This window comes from Phycodurus eques, chromosome 20 (assembly GCF_024500275.1).
Source record: "Phycodurus eques isolate BA_2022a chromosome 20, UOR_Pequ_1.1, whole genome shotgun sequence".
Classification (NCBI taxonomy): Eukaryota; Metazoa; Chordata; class Actinopteri; order Syngnathiformes; family Syngnathidae; genus Phycodurus; species Phycodurus eques.
Window position 1 is genome coordinate 10,878,650 of NC_084544.1, and position 16,940 is coordinate 10,895,589.

Here is a 16,940-nt window from a genome sequence, read left to right on the forward strand (position 1 = left end):
CCTTTTAGTTTGGCCTTGAGCAAAACTAATCTGATCAACCTTCAAATGTTTTATGTTGACATTTGGTGGAGAAATTGTATTTCGCTACAATTGGCTCCGACCTCACACATTTCGTCTTTGCATTTGTAGCTCACCCCTACAGACAAAACCATGGACTTCCAGAAGCACTTCCGAATCCGCCACTATGCGGGAGATGTCACGTGAGTTGCCCATTTAGAGTGTTTAACCACTGTGTGATGGTCTTGTGTTTTGGGCCTGGCTGAAAAACAGTGGCACGGTTCGGGAGCGTAATCCATATGATCCTATTAAGAGGTCAGTTTAGGACGTTTGTAACAGAATGTAATCTAAATGTACATCGTACAGTACACAATCTTACTGATGTTTATATTCCGTTTAGCGCATCTCTGCCTCCCTATCTTTAACTGCTCCATTTCAATGCGTTCACTGAGGCTAAATGTCACCCAGGGCAGATGGGGCCTTTGGCCATTAGTGTGACGGTGGATTTGGTTTCAGAAGGATCACACTGCCCACGTGTACTGCCCTCAATCTCGAGAGGGGAAGGACATTAATATATGTAGTGAACACATCAGGAAGGGCGAGATTGAGAATGGCCAGTGTGACGCGTTTGACTTTTAAGATGTAGCGACAGCAGTAATCAAGGATCACTAATTCTTCATCGTTTTTTTTTGTTTTTGTTTTTTATTTAACATGAGATGATAATATATAGCATGAGTGAAAATTGCACAATGACAACTGAAACTGATTTTATGCAGATTCATTATTTGTCTAGGGGTACTTAAGAATGTATGTATTATGGGTTAAAATGAACTACACTACATTTATAGCTTTTATTAATTTTTTCCCCTAATCCAGGGCTTTGTGTGTGAAGTGTTGATACGACAATTGTAAGAAATGCAAATCAGTTAGCCCGAGAAGTGATTTACTGCAACTCACGCTTCAAACTCTCAATTGAAAATGACATAAATTGACACATTTTCCCTGCATTACTGTTGAAGTGCCTCTTTGACTCGTTCATATCAGCTGTATAAAGTTCATTTCCAGGATGTGTATGGAACATTTAAAGGAGCAGAATTGACAATGAAACATACTTGCGTGTAGCCCAACTGAGTAAATTACAGCTTCGAGCATAACTATTGCAGACTGGAATGCGTGCATGTGTGTGTTTGTGTGTTTGTGTGTGCGTGCGTGCGTGCGTGATGGATCTCTGTCAGCCAAGATTTGGAAATGTCAGGGCTGTGTCCAGGTCGTTCCCCATGAGATATCACTCCTCCAAGCTGGTGCTGCCCACTCTCCATCTTATCCCGTCTGAGTCAAGCCTTACTCTGTCTAAATATACGTCCCAGCCCCGTCGAAAAAATAGCCACCCACCTCATCTCCCTCAAAACACACAAGCTGTGACCTACTTCACCCATCCTTTCTTCCTCCTCAACCTCTTTTCCTTCCTCTGCAATACAGCAATCTTTACCTGATGAGTCCTGTGCACTCCATCGGAATTCGCTGCAGCATTTCTCCAAGAAACTGTTCAATTGATCAATTACAATATCTTAGGGTGGATAAATCTCACATCTTTGTCAGCTGGGTCGCAGACTCACTCCTTTGTCGACAATGACCTTCCCTTAGTTTAAGTCATCATCACATCTCCAGAGAGCTTCTGACCTTATCTCTACATGTCCTCCACACTCTACCTGTCCTTTCAAATGAATGCCACGACTTGTTCTTACGTCTTTTGACTGCTCCTTACGGTCGTTGGCAAGCATACAGGAAATCTGTCCCTCCTCCTCCGTCCCTCGACCTTTACAAAGTGACTACAAAGTAAACCATTTTTTACTAAGATGATATCATGTTTGCATCTCCTTATGTCATATTGCCACCGAGTTCAGTTTCATTTCAACTTAAAATGAATGTTGTATTTCTGCTGTTGTATTTCCACCACGGGGAGTTTAAGGCCAGATGGTACAGGGGCACGGTGTGCGCTGTGGCTGTAAATATGCGGCACGACGTGACTAGATAAGTGGCATGCTTTTTATTTAATTACAAGGGTGTCTTCACAATGTACAACGCATAATGTGTTGTTCCCGTTACATTCATAACATTCCAGGCTAACACAGAATTGGCAGTCACTGTCGATCTGTCAATGGTCTATGTCAAGCGCCATCCTATATAACAGGGGTGGGCAAATTAAAGTCCTGTAATATTTATTGGATCAATATTGCTGCTTTTATTTATTCATCTCATTAAAATGAACACTATTGCACATACATTTAACATTTTTTATATAATTCTAATGAAATGACTTATAAATACTGGAATAGCATTACAAATAAGAATTAATTCTCATATTTATTTATTATAACCTAACACAAATATGAATATTTTAACTCATATTTGAATGTTAATTGATTTACTTTTAATTTTGGATTAACTTTTGTTTATACCTCATCTATGAGTGACTTGGCGCATGTGTCTGTCGTGAAAATCCAATGTGACCTTTGAGCAAAAAAGTTTGCACACCCTGCTATACAGTAAATCATCACGTAATCATCGAGTAAGTGACGCCCCCCCACTTTGCAACTTGTAAAAATTCCGGTTTTCAAGCAATGATGTGCCTGCCCTCCACTGTTTATTATCTTGAGCTTATTATTAGCCACCTAACAGAGCAAAAACGCGCAACGAAGATTCTCCATAACTTCTGCTTACAACCGGGCTAATTTTAGTTCCTCGTCGACATACAACGCTCATAGGACACTCACGCTGTGTTACATCAACATATTTCCTTGACACCAGTTACTATGTTTTTATTATGCAGGACTTGTGGCATCTTGAAGCATTACAGAAAGAGCACAAAAACTGTGAATCTGGGATTTTTATTTAGTTGTTTATTTATTTATGCAAACAGCTGAGGATAGGTTCGACAGAAAAAACACTCACAACGAGTCTAATTTGTGAATAGCAAACTGTGAATAGATGATGGTTCGCGTTCACCGAATAAGCATACTGCTTTGAACACAACACAAGGGTACTGAAAGTGAGACTGTTCAGCTTGTATAATTTGGAACTCTTTACAGCATATACGCCTACAAATGTGTACTGAACCGCGTGGTTGAAACAAGTCTTTAATGTGTGGGAGAGGGACAGTAAGTAGCTGCTGCCTATGTTTATTTTTTGAAATATTTCTTCATTTGCATTACAGAGCCATCACGCCGTGGAGTTGTTAATGAGAAAAGAAAAAAAAATGTATATTTTGCAATCTCTACAAGCTGGCTTCCCCTGCAGATGAATTTACGTAACTTGTGGCACGTCGTCCCATCATGACCTCTGCTGCCTCAGAAAGTCACCCAAACATTTTGAAGGGAGCAGACAGATGACATTGTAGACGGTTCACTTTTTTTTGCCACCCCAAACGTGAGCTGGGTTCCTGTTTTGTAAATCTGCTAAGCGGTGTTGATTTAATCTTCTTAGTCATTTGGAACCAATAATGAAATCACTCACTGGGTAATGATGTGATTCTCTTTGTGACTCTGTCTCACTTCCTTTAATTTGATCATCTCGATTCTTGTCGAAGTACCCTTCAGCTGTACCTCCCACACGTTTGGCCATAAAGTCTTTATAACGCTCCCTCTCTCCCTCTCCACCTATTACAGATATTCTGTCGAGGGCTTTTTGGACAAAAACAGAGACCTGCTTTTCCAAGATTTTAAGCGCCTCATGTACCACAGGTGCCAAACACGCCACCATAGTTGCAGCTCTTCACTAACTGGGCCACGTTTCCCCTTGACCCTGTTAGCACATCAACCCTCTGCTCACTTATTAAAATAACAACCTTTTTTTTTTATCCCCTCCTTTGCTCTCTTTCAAAGCTCCAACCCAGTGATGAGGGAGATGTGGCCAGATGGACAACTCAGCATCACAGAGGTCACCAAGCGACCGCTTACAGCAGCCACCCTCTTTAAAAGCTCCATTGTCGCGTTAGTGGATAAACTGGCCTGCAAGGTCAGTACTATCGTCTTGACTTGATCTATAAATGTGCCTTTTTATTTCTCTTTTTTATTGCAGATTTACAATGTGTGTAGCCCAACAAAGTTTACAAGGGTTACCACATCACTAACCCATTCTACCCAAATTCAGATATAATTAAAAGGTCGTACTTTGTCGTCATTCAATATTATAACCAAAGAAATCAAATGTATAATATTTAAGATGTCATGTTATTCTTATTGTAATTGTTTTAGGAATATATACAGTAGATAAATCAACATCTGTTCTTTTATTAGCATTATGTCAATTTTAGAGAGATGTTTTAAGTTATGGCAGTATTAGTAAAGTATAATTTTCCCTGTTTTCTAATCTAAACGGAGTGATTATTTTTTCTTTTAATTGTTGGGCTGGAGCTGTGCACCAAATTGTACACCTTCGTAAACACACAAATCGTGCGTATGCCTGAATTTTGTTTGATCGTTGTGCACGATTTTCACAACAAATTCCCAGATCCTCACCTTTATCTGCGTCATCAGTTCTTTCGTCGGTTAATTATTTTTCCTGCCAACGAGCAAAAATCATTGCAACAATAACCTCCTTTTCGGAGTTAATATGTTTAACTTAGAGCCATCATTTTCTGTAGGTGATGCGGCTCCCTTTATTAACTGAACGAGTCACTGAGCTATTCTGAGATTGCTGACGTAAAGCCTGTTTGTCACCATGCATGATGGCAACATACAGTATGGGCATGGCTATTCTGCCCTTTCCTGTGTTTAAAGGCTAACATGTCGCTTGACCTTATCTTGTCCCGCACAGTTAAGAGTATGTGAAGGCCCCAGAATGTTCTCCGCACCTCTCCCAGCCTCCTCTCGCTGGCTTCGGCCTGTTATTTTGTGCTGTTGTTTTGGGATAGTCTGGCTCTAGCATCTCATCATAGTTCGGATAAGGTCAAATGAATTCAAACTCTGCTGGCATTTGCTTTTCTCTGGTTCATGTGGATGCTTTTCTTAGCATCCACATGAACTTTTCTTCTTGGACAGAGAGAGCACTTATGCTCTCTCTGTCCAACTCATTTTCCACCGAACAGCACGGAGTGAATCAGGGGCTGATTGCACAGTAACTGTTTTAAAGTGAAAAGGACTCAAAACAGTGTCATTTTCGCTGTTCTGGTTCACACTGCTGAACCAGAGTGTGACAAATTGATATTAAGTGTGCTGTAATTTTTTGTCTGTTGTGTATTTTAACCCAAAAATGTCAGGGACCTTTTGTCATTTTCCATACGTCTGCGCCGAATTACACTTTTTATACAAATAGTGCGTATGTGACGCATGCATCAGTCTCACGCACAGGTGGACGTCACTGTCAGGCCAAAATCTGAATTAGTCGATTAATGCCACACTTAAGGGGTGGGCAGCAACTCCTGAAATCCAAATATGTGTATACAAGCAAGTCGGTTTTGCATAATATGTTCCCTGTAGGAACTGAGAGAACAAACAATTGCTGCTATTGTAAATACGCCCTAAAACATAAATACAATAAATAAATAAATATAATAAAGACAATTGAAACTGCGTAAGCATGTATTACCATCACATATTTCTCTGTATGGTGGTGTTGGAGTGCACTTTGTTTCTCATATAGGGAGCATAGCTGTTCCGTAACGAGATATTGTCTCTCCTTGGAGAGCCGTGATGTGAAGGCATTCGTCTGCTACTCCGCTGCACTTAAATGTGCTTTGAATCAACTGATACGTTAGATGAGCCTCAGCTTTGCACTTCCAGAGGTCAGTTTTACAGCATGTCTGTCAATCACAGTTAAGAATCAATGTCTGTCAATCAGTCTCTATTTGTAAAGCGCATTTCTGGAAAGTGCTTCACAGGTGGTTAACAAGCCAATAATAAAATACAATTCAAAATGTAATCCCGCAAATTAACTAATAATAAAGTTTCATCAATTGAAAAAAAGAACCCTTGCTAAAATGTTACTAAATACTTTATATTAAATAAATAAATAAAATAAAATGAACAGTAGATAAAAACATGATGGGTTTCAATATGATATAAAATGGGATGTACTAAAAATAATAATCATTACATTAAAATGAAGTAAATAAAATAATCATAACGTAAATTTGGAATTATTCACCCCTAGTTTACATATACAAAACTACAAGTGCCTTCACTTTGAATGTTTACAGCATAAAATAAGACTCCACTCTTTAATCCATCTCTATATACAGTATGCTTGGGTTGGTGCTGCAGTTTTGGTTAGCAACTCAGTTCAAACAGGCTCACCAGCGAACTACTGGTATTTAATGTTAGGGTATCAACTATAAACTGGGTTAATGACAGATACTAGCCACAAGCCTATTTGAGGGAGGTGTGTTCTGTCAAAAGTGGATGAAGCATGCCCTTACTAATTAGAGCAATTTGAGGAAATACGCTATTTTGTAACTCCTGCGAGTGCTAAAAATGGACCATGAATTTTGAAGGAAAAAAAAAAAGGACCCTGACCTCTTCACTTTTAGGCGGCAAATTATGTCCTACAAGCCGATCAGCAAAACAAAAACAAGTATTCAGTAAGCATAAAGTGAAAATTGTTCAAATCTCATGCAGACATTTAACTTGTGATAATTTGTTTCTGTAGTCCAATGAATTAATCAATTCAAAATCTAAAGCGAAAGAGAATGAGTCAAACCCAGCCATGCCGTTTTCTTTCTCTTCTCACTGTGCGTTTAACGACACATGAGGAAGTTGTATTAACACGACAATGATATTTCTCCTATTCCGTCCGGTAAAGTTCCATTTTTGACACTGAATAAAAACAGCACGCAACTAAGCATCCGTCTTTGTTTTCAGGAGCCGTACTACGTGCGCTGCATAAAGCCAAATGAGATGAAGTCCCCGTTATTGTTTGATGATGCTCGCTGCCGACATCAGGTGGCCTATCTGGGCCTCCTGGAGAACGTCATGGTCCGCAGGGCGGGTTTCGCCTACAGGCAGCCCTACGCTCGCTTCTTGCAGAGGTAAAGAGAGATACTGTACTGTAGGTATGATGCAAGATTGACACATTTTCGTAACAGAGTAAAAAAACAACACTGCCGCTTTACCCAACATTCTTTAGGTATAAAATGACATGCGAGTACACTTGGCCAAACCACTTGATGGATTCTGACCGGGAGGCTGTGGAGGCCATCGTCAAACAGCACGGTTTCCAGGACGACGTGGCGTACGGCCACACCAAGCTTTTTGTGCGAACGCCGCGGTCTCTCTTCACTTTGGAACAGGAGCGAGCCGCCCTCATCCCCATCCTGGTGCTTTTCCTACAAAAGGTCAGCCCTGTTGGAATTTCTAGCCTTTGCGTCATATACATATACATGCTTGACTGTCAGAACTTTCTGGAAGTTAAACTTACGTTTCAAGGAAGTTTTATTGAGCTGACAGCCCATTTAAATCCGGATTCACTTGTATGTCCCAGACATCTCCACTCATACTGATCCCTGTTAATCACTCACTGCAAGCCAGTGTGCATGGTTGGCTTGTAAAGGGGAGCCTGTAGTCATGTGCAGCTTCTGCTCATGTTTAGATGAAATGTATCTGCCAGCTTGAATCCTAATTCTCTCTAGCATTAATGTGGATAATTAATGCGATGCAGAGCGCAGTTACATAAAAGTCAATTACTTACAATAAAATTACCATCTCCTTTCTTCTTCTAATGACCTAGTTGGATGAGTCTACAGAGAAGTCTTGTTCCTGAATTGGAGCACACGGTTCACAGGCCACAAAGCTCAGCGAGGCACTAACCGACTCTCCGTTTTAAATTCACGTAGGTGTGGCGGGGGGCTCTCGCTCGTATGAAGTGCAGACGGATGAAGGCCATTTATGCCATCATGGGCTGCTTTAAGCGTTTCAAGGTCAAGGGCCACTTCTGGGAAGTAGAGCAGCGGTTCGCTAATGTCAGAAACATGGCCGACTACGGAAAGAGCGTTACGTGGCCGACTCCGCCGGCCGCTCTCAACCAGTTTCACACCATCACAGTCGTGCTTCATCGCAGGTCAGAAATTGCCTTCTTTTGTTGAGACTTTATACTTTACACACAGAATAGGAACACTTGTAAATCATCACCAAAGTACACTGTCTTGTTTTTAGGTGGTGGGCGAGACAGATGGTGAAGAAAATCCCCCCGTCTGACGTCCTCGAGATTCGAGCCAAAGTCTCTGCTCTGACTACTCTTGGTGGTGAGAGAAAAGACTGGGGCTGTAGAAGAGCCTGGGAAAGAGACTATCTGGCCAATGTAAGGATTCCACACTCAACTACGTTCAGTCATCTGTTCTCTTGAGGAAGAACAAAACAAAAATTGGAATCAAGAGAGTGCTATAACCAGAGGGGGCAGAAGTACTCACTCTCTGTACTTAAAGGGTGAGTTTGCAGTGTATAAACTTAGCAAGTTTTGAATGTAGCTGGGGATGCTGGGGGCAGGAGCTTAAGCAGGGAAGCCCAGACTTCCCACACCCCAACCACTTCGTCCAATTCTTCCGGAGAGGTGGGGGGGGGGGGTCCCGAGGCGTTCCCGGGCCAACCGGGAGACATAGTCTCTCCAGCATCTCCTGGGTCATCTCCAGGGCCTCCTCCCAGTGGGACATGCCAGGAACACCTTACCAGGGAGGTCTCCAGGAGACATCTCACAATCTCCGCCAGCACCCCCCTCCCCTGACCATCTGCCATGGGGGCACACTTGACGGCGGGTGCGGAGGGCGCATACACTTCGACCTGTTAGTTTTCTGGCGGAAAATCTCTTTCTTTCTAAAAAAAAAAAACCCAAACAAAAAAAACAACAACAAAACGTAGCTAACTGCTATCTCCCCCTTTAAGTACAAAGACCTCTGCTCACCACAAGAGGACCTTTACTCGATCCTTCTCACATCCTTATGACTTTTAGGAAACATCATGAAAATCCCTGGCCTTTCATTTCCTCGTTTTCTTTTTTTCTTTTTTTTTTTTTTGCTTTCACATGAGCTTTGCATGCTAAATGCAACCTGAATGTCTTGTGTTTTTTTTAGACTCAACAATAATCTGCTGTGAATGTATATAAAGTAGATGTGAAAACTCTAGCAAGCAAACAATGTGACTGAGGCACTTGTGAGCGCACTCGCCCTCGAATGAATCCCACACTCTGTTCTTTTAGTCGCTAATCTGAGCTTGTTTGCTGGCAGCAGGCTTTCAGACTTGCCTGCAGGGAGCGTGAACATGACTTCAGCACAGTCCTGAGTCACTCCTCCCATGTGTTTGTGACTGCCCGTGACTCGAAAGTCTCAGTCACGTCGCCGACTTCACGTGTTTGGACTTAATTCTACAAAGACCGATAAATGCACGTCATGCAGCATGCCCGATATGAAATGCATGACAGATTGAGTACAGAGAGAAGAAAAGAAGTTGAGGAAAAGAAACTGATTGCATTCTGTAGCACATATAATTTGTCATTTTTAAGTGGATTATTATGATGGTGAGCCTTATTGTTTATTATGTTTATGTTCATATAAGCCTGTCATTCCAAAACCTTGTTTTAAGCCATTTTGCTGATGTCAAGCATACACATAATTTATTGGTGTGGGGCTTTTTGTGTCATGTTTGCTGTTGTAAATGGATGTCTGTTGTGCTCTTTATATGCATTTTGTTGATGTCACGGTAAAACAATATACTGTATATTTTTGTGTCCCAGGGAGCATACACATTTCTAATTTGGGTCTTGGGCTGAAAATTTGTGTCACTAGATTGTCAATGTTAGGTTTATGTCTGATATCAAGAACTACATGAGAGGGGCAAAAAGCACATCTAATTTATATATGGTGCAGTTTAAAACCTTTGTACATTATAAACACAGTATTGAGCACACTCTTAAATGAATACCTCTATTTATGGTGTCAGTTAAAATTGATAATTGTTTTTTTATTTATCTTAGGATCTCATCAGATTCTGCAGGTGTGGCTGCTGAGAGTCAGATGTGCATGAGGTGCCGTGCCGAGTTTTTTTGGTGTGATTGAGAATTTTCTGGGGTGTGTGAGTGAGAGGGTTTTTTCTGTGAATGGGTGTGACTGAGAGTTTTTTTTGTGTGAGTGAGATTCTTGCTGTTGTGACTGAGAGTTTTTTTTTTCTTCATTACTGCACCTCATAGAGGTGTTTTCTACGACACACCAAATATAGTCGGGTTTATGCTGTGTAGCATAAACTCTCAAAACCACCGGCATGACAATTGTCTCATCTCTAAAATAATATAATTGGCTGACAATAACCACACTGCTGTGAGGGAGGTAATAAAAGTCCCCATTACTCTATGAAGACTAGCCAGAATTAGCAATGCAGCAACAGTGGGCAGCTGCTGATGTTTGCTGATATGGAAGCCAGTCAGTACAGGACAATATAACAGCACTTTAGTTTAGACTGCATGTCAATCACTGCCCACTAGTAGCTATTGAGATGCAAACCTATACGATCTGTGCAGTAGCACCAGCTGCTTTCTCCCAATGAATACACTTCTTTGATTCCCGCAGGTGCGAGACTGGCCCCAATCCAGTTCCGGCTTTACTCGCTTCTCCCGGGAGCTGAGGAACAAAGACCAGTACAGTCAAGTCCTCTTTTCGGGCTTCTGTAGGAAGGTGAATCTCATGGCGAATGCGTGAAAATCAAATGTGTTCTGTAACCACATGGATCTCCTTTTATTTGCCGCCTAATTTTTAATGTAGGCAACATGTTCGCCTGAGAATTTACTAGGAAGTCATATAAAAAGATAATTTATAACAATATTCCAGCATTAAGACGTGTGCAGGCTTGTGCGTGTGTTAGAATCGTCATATTATACTCCACATACATGAAGGCTGTACTGCACTTAAAAAAGCTACCCAAATAAGTAGTATAACAATAAACATCCCAAATGCACAGGTATGTGACTTTTGTGCTCATTCCGAATTTTACATCGTACTAATTCTAGTAAATGAGCAAATACTTCTCTGTTGCACTCTTCTCCATGCCAACCTCCTGCTTCTTTGCTAGCACTGTTCAGATTACAGATTTCAAGATTTTTTCTTATGGTCTATGATCTATATGATCAGGACATAGAGAAGAATTAAAATGCTGTTTTGCTCTCTCTCTCTCTTTCTCTCTAGTAGACACATAAATAGACAAATAGAAGAAAATTAGCTTTGTTCAAGCAGCAGTTCAGTGTCACGTAATTTGGCTGTGGAGTGGAATGCAATATATTAGCAGCATATTTAAGACTGATCACACAAATGTGCAAAATGTAAATTCACAACTCTGAAAAAGTAACATAAAGAGAGAAGAAAAAATAGCCAAATATATTCTGAAAGTCATTGAACTGAGTGCAGACAGCTTGAGGACCTGCTTATTATTTAGCAGAATATGCTCTTTTAATCTCCCAGTGGATAATAACGGCCGCATTTTCCGCATCAAGGACAATGGAGAGTGTAGCCATAGAAATGTAGCTGCCGCTTTAAAATTATATTCACAGGATCTGTTTTGTTCTTTTGCTTTCCTGTCATATGAGCTGATTCTCGAACATGGGATAGCTGGGAAGGTCCTGCAAGTTATAAAAAATACTCGCATTGTGGATCATAACCCTTTTTTTTCTTGTGCTCTTCCTTAGGTAAATAGGTTCAACAAAAGCAGTGACCGTGGCATTCTCGTCACAGACAAGTGCTTCTACAAATTAGAGCCAAAGAAACAGTACAAGGTCCTAAAGCGAATTCCCTTGGAAACTGTAAGTATTAACATGCTGCAATTTGCATGCATGATATATACGGTACGTACAGTACATTAGACCCTACCTTGAGCGCGGCATCGTATGTCACCATCGCTGCCATATGTAACGTGTCAAAGTATAGTGACGGGCGAAGATGCCTCATTCATTTGAACTATCAACTGTGTTTTTCCATTACATTTCATTATATACAAATACACAATGAGATCCATTCATTCAATTAGTAAAGAGAGTGCAGCATTTGTATTCACTGACAAATAGCTGTCTTGCTTCCATCACGCATCACCATGTTTTTGACATTGACCTGTGACACGAGCCTTTCAGATTTTTGTCAGATGCAATGAGTGCAGATGACAGAGCAGCGGTCTACATTTCTTCAAGTTGTTTGTACTCTTTGTGTCTGACCTGGATAAGACTCTGAACCCTCCGTATGAGCAGCGGTGCTTAATGGCAGCTATCTTTAGCCGCTCCATTGTTGCTGCTGCCTAATGATGCTGTTTAACCTCTGGCATGTTTTCAGCCCTTTATCTTGCTCTCTCTATCTTGCTCACCGAAACCACTACATGCTGGACATGCAGAAAATGTGCATGCTGTTGATAATGACATCTTTTTGTGAGCTATCTCACAACAGCACCTTTAACTTCCACTTGTCAAACTCTGGTTCAAATCACGGCATTTTCCGGGGCAGTTCTGTCTTGTGCAAACGCTGACTTCGGCTTTTGTTACCATGACGACGAGGGCGAACCTAGGGCATGAAATGAGTGGCTATTTAGTTTTGCCACTGTCACTATATTTAGCAACAAATTTTTTTTGGAAATCACATGCCACCCCAACATGCCCCGACTCTTAAAGAAACAGCTCTAACACACACACATCGTACAATATGTAGACCTACAGTATTTTTTAAGTACATTTTATACTTACATTATTTTATTTTTTTGTCAGATATCTTCACAATGTGTGAAAGGTGTGTTTTTAACAGGTTGTAATATGCTTACGCGTGTGGGAAGGATCAAATTATATAACATTTGACTTTGTATATGGTCTCTATATTGCTGATTTTCACCTATTGCGGAGTGTGGAATGTATCCCCGCAATGAACCTGGGTTCACTGGACAGATTAATTTAAAATTTGTAATTTAGTCTCAATGGCTCCCACCTCACACCACGGGCAACATGTTTCTCAACCTTGATACAGTACATGAGTTTAATAATCTGTTGATTTTATCCATCACATGTTCTCATCCAGGGCATATGCTATACCATATAACAAGATTATAATAATCCTTGACATTTTTCAACCAATAGATTTACGTTCTTTTAATGCCTGTCAATGCACAACATTCGTGCTTATGAGCGTATAGTGCACGTGAGCAATTAAAATGCTGGGAAAAGCAGTACCCGGTAGTTAACAAGAAGAAGTAAATTATTTGAACGTTTGACGGGGCAGAAATATCAATCTTGTCACAGTTGACCCCATTATAGGAAAATAAAAGAAATGTAGAAATGGTTCATGAAAAGTTCACAAGGCTTCATAACATATTAGTTGCAGCAGGCAATGAAATCCACTCAACCCACAACTACATGTTTATCTTCACAGCTAACAGGACTGAGCGTGACCAGTGGAGTTGACCAGATGGTGACGCTGCACATATCCTTGCAGGATGACATTCTACTGTGCTTGCAATGTGGGGAACTATGTCCCGAACAGGACCGTGTCGGTGAGCTGGTGGGAACGTTGGTGGACCACTTCACACGGTCAGTGATACTTTAGAATGAGGAGCCATAAATGGATTACTTCCGACATTAGACAGCTCATTGATGTGAGGTAATTTGAACTGACATTTATGCAATAAGACAACTTCATCACTGCCTCGAGTCATAAGTCAGTGTAAGCAATCACCACCATACTTATATAATGCATGAGGAAGGTGGTTGGGGCGTTAAAAGAAGTTAGTAGGTGAAAAGATGGTTGGTGTTCTACTGGAAATCTTTCAACCTTCACAGCGTCAGTTCGCCAAAGCACACAACCTGAAGTAAGAATAATACTATCCATCCGTCCATCCATTTTCTATATGGATTGTTCTCATTAGGGTCACCGATGAGCTGCACCCTATCGCAGCTGACTTGGACGGGAGACATGGTGCACCAGGAACTGATCACCAGTCAATGTTAGCCCTAGAATAATACTAATAATAAAACAAATACAAATATATAGTGTACATACTGTAGGCTGATTCATTTATTTCAGTTAGTACTTCGATCTATCCAAAATGTAATTTTGACTTTATTTGATTAACCATTTTATAGCCCACTAATGGTTCACTTGCCTGACTTTCAGTTTCCACTCATTGATGATGTGAATTTGAGTGTGAATGATTGTTTGTCTGTATGTGCCTTGTTATTGACTGGAAAGTAGTCCAGGCTTAAGTCTGACTTTTGCCTGAAGTCAGCTGGTTATAGGCTCCATCTCCCTGCGACCCTGAACAAGATAAGTGGGAAAGGAAATGGTGGAAGGATGAGCTAAAGAAGTATTAAATTACATAGTCCCATGCATAATAGAAATTACGCGCAACCAATTCCTGCACTCTGCAAAGGAGGTCGAAGCATTTCCTTTCGGTTCAGGGGATTGGCGGAGTCCTATGACAGGAAACCAGGACAAAGCAACTATAGAAATATTAAAGGTCTCCAAATTAATTTTCATTTTTACATAAGATATCTTCAAGAACTAGCATAGATGACCATATCTGACGTTAAAGCATAGTTTGTGTTTACATATATTACATATATATATATATATATATATATATATATATATTTATACTAACAAGTACCTAACTTTTGTCCAAAGACACCACCCATAGAGAAAACAAAATTTTAGCAAATTCGGGTTCCAACCATGACGTCATCAGCCCCTAGTTATGCTCGTTATCGCAGAATACACAGGAAGTCAGCTAACCTGTTTTCTGGGTTTGGTCACGTGCCGTTCCGCATAAAGCGGATTGTGCAGCCTGCAGTGACTTACACATCAGAAGCATTCCCAAGTGTATGTTAGACTATTATCTAAAAATACAGTACCTGACAACCTCCAAAGTTGTGTAATTTTGACCAACCTTTTTCAAAGTTGCACGAAACTTCAGTGTCATCAGCCTTCCTATATGTCGGCCAACCTCATCAAAGATGAACATTTTGAGCCTCTCACTCATATAGTTTCTGGATGACACCCCCCCACCCATCCCCCCACTTCCTGTTCAAAGGTCCCAAAAAAGACAAAGTCTTAATTTCACATAAAAAATATGGAAATCGGCGGCACGGTGGACGACTGGTTAGAGCGTCAGCCTCACAGTTCTGAGGACCCGGGTTCAATCCCCGGCCCCACCTGTGTGGAGTTTGCATGTTCTCCCCGTGCCTGCGTGGGTTTTCTCCGGGCACTCCGGTTTCCTCCCACATCCCAAAAACATGCATTAATTGGAGACTCTAAATTGCCCGTAGGTGTGACTGTGAGTGCGGATGGTTGTTTGTTTGTATGTGCCCCACGATTGGCTGGCAACCCGTTCAGGGTGTACCCCGCCTCCTGCCCGATGACAGCTAGGATAGGCTCCAGCACGCCCGCGACCATAGTGAGGAGAAGCGGCTCAGACAATGGATGGATGGAAATATGGAAATCATATTCTTGCCATTCATCACTGTCATGGTGTCATGTTTGCGCACCTGCTGTGAATTACTGCTGCCGCATGAATCAGTCATGTTGACATTTATCACATCCATCACTCCAAACGTGAATGCTGTTTATAGATGTGATTCCTGGAAGATACACCCTGCATGTTTTCACACCTTGCAGACTGTTAACACTAGAAAATACATTTGATTGCTTGGCCTCCAGTGCTGGTGAGAGAACCGCTTGCACATTGTTATCGTCACCAACTAAACGAGGTGACTCCCTCATGTCCAGGTTATTTGACTTTAAAAAAAAAAAAAAAAAAAAAAAAAAAATTATATATATATATATACTTTTTTTTGTCTGGAGGGCAGTTGTGAAGCCAGGCAGTTTTATTAGTTTTAGGTTATTGTGTTTTTTGTTCACTGGGGAGCATTGCGACAGCTGCATTGCTCTTCTCGGTGTTGCAGAGGCACCTATTGGGAGAAGGTTTCAACCCCCCTTCCTGGCTTGCCTTTGTGACACCATCTGTGGTGAATGAAAGAGGTTGTGACCCTTGATGAGGCCGCTTAGCAAAAAGAAACTTACGAAACAAAGTCAGGGTGAGTTGTGGAAGCGTGCGAGCCCACAGAGGCTGGAGGGGTTGACGGCATAGAGAATGATACACTCTTACGCTTTCCTCTGTCAGGAAATGGGATATTGGAATATGCGAGTCACGTGCATGTCACTTTATTTGGGATGTTGGGGGACTGGTCACAGGAGGATTCCGTACCTTTTTAACACGTTCACTGCCATTGACGGCTTTAGAAGTCAAATATCCATGTTAACTAGGAAGGCTGGCAGTGAATGATTTAAGTACTGGTCCTCTTGCTCTGATATGAAGAAGACAAAATATGTGTGAGTTGATGCCGTGGACAGAATTTCTGTGTGGCAGCTGAGTTGCGGGGTTGCTTAAAACTGGGTCACCGAAAGCATCATTTTAAGTACATGCTAAAATGTGACTTCAAAGTGCGTCATGTCACATCTCTCACTCTTGCTCCCTCGACGAAACGCAGTCCTCCTCCCATCGTCTGTCAATCTTTCCTGTATGTACCCCAACAGCATGCATCCTATCACCTCTTTCTGTCTGTCTCTGGCTTTCTCTTCCTGTCACCTCATTTCTCTTATCACCGTAGCCCAGAATGTCACCACACTATCTGAAATAGCAGTTCTCTCAAAGGTACAATCTATACTAAATTTGACTGCATTTCTCCAAGAACTAGATATCTTCCAAGGATCATTGTGTATCATTTTTGGGACCTAGGATTTTATTTCTCAGGTAATTTATCTACCGACCTTACCACGGCTGAAGAGCGAAGTGCGGGCTCAGCATTTATTTCTGAAGACAACTCAGACGGAATTGGACACGAAAGTCGGAAGCAAAATACCAAAATACTGCACGGTTCAATTACTTAGTGAAACAAGTAAGAGAGAAGCTAAAATTTTAAATCAGGACATGTTAAAAATATTTTTAAAA

At 41.2% G+C, this 16,940-nt stretch overlaps 1 protein-coding gene across 5 annotated transcripts in view; it reads left to right on the plus strand.

Moving 5' to 3' along the window:
- Window positions 1-16,940, plus strand: part of myo1g (myosin IG) — a 30,431-nt gene that overhangs the window by 5,955 nt on the left and 7,536 nt on the right. For 2 of the 5 annotated variants that reach the window (XR_009767324.1, XM_061665681.1), the window contains exons 12-21: window positions 130-200; window positions 3,663-3,737; window positions 3,879-4,011; window positions 6,855-7,021; window positions 7,120-7,327; window positions 7,826-8,049; window positions 8,145-8,289; window positions 10,544-10,648; window positions 11,653-11,766; window positions 13,367-13,524. Coding sequence is in view for 4 of the 5 variants with exons in the window: in XM_061665681.1 (XP_061521665.1) it covers window positions 130-200; window positions 3,663-3,737; window positions 3,879-4,011; window positions 6,855-7,021; window positions 7,120-7,327; window positions 7,826-8,049; window positions 8,145-8,289; window positions 10,544-10,648; window positions 11,653-11,766; window positions 13,367-13,524 (1,400 nt within the window). In the remaining variant the exon portion in view is untranslated. Of the gene's footprint in view, window positions 1-129; window positions 201-3,662; window positions 3,738-3,878; window positions 4,012-5,637; window positions 5,752-6,854; window positions 7,022-7,119; window positions 7,328-7,825; window positions 8,050-8,144; window positions 8,290-10,543; window positions 10,649-11,652; window positions 11,767-13,366; window positions 13,525-16,940 lie in introns of those variants that run through there. The other 3 variants (XM_061665682.1, XM_061665683.1, XM_061665684.1) reach the window with 3 other exon arrangements.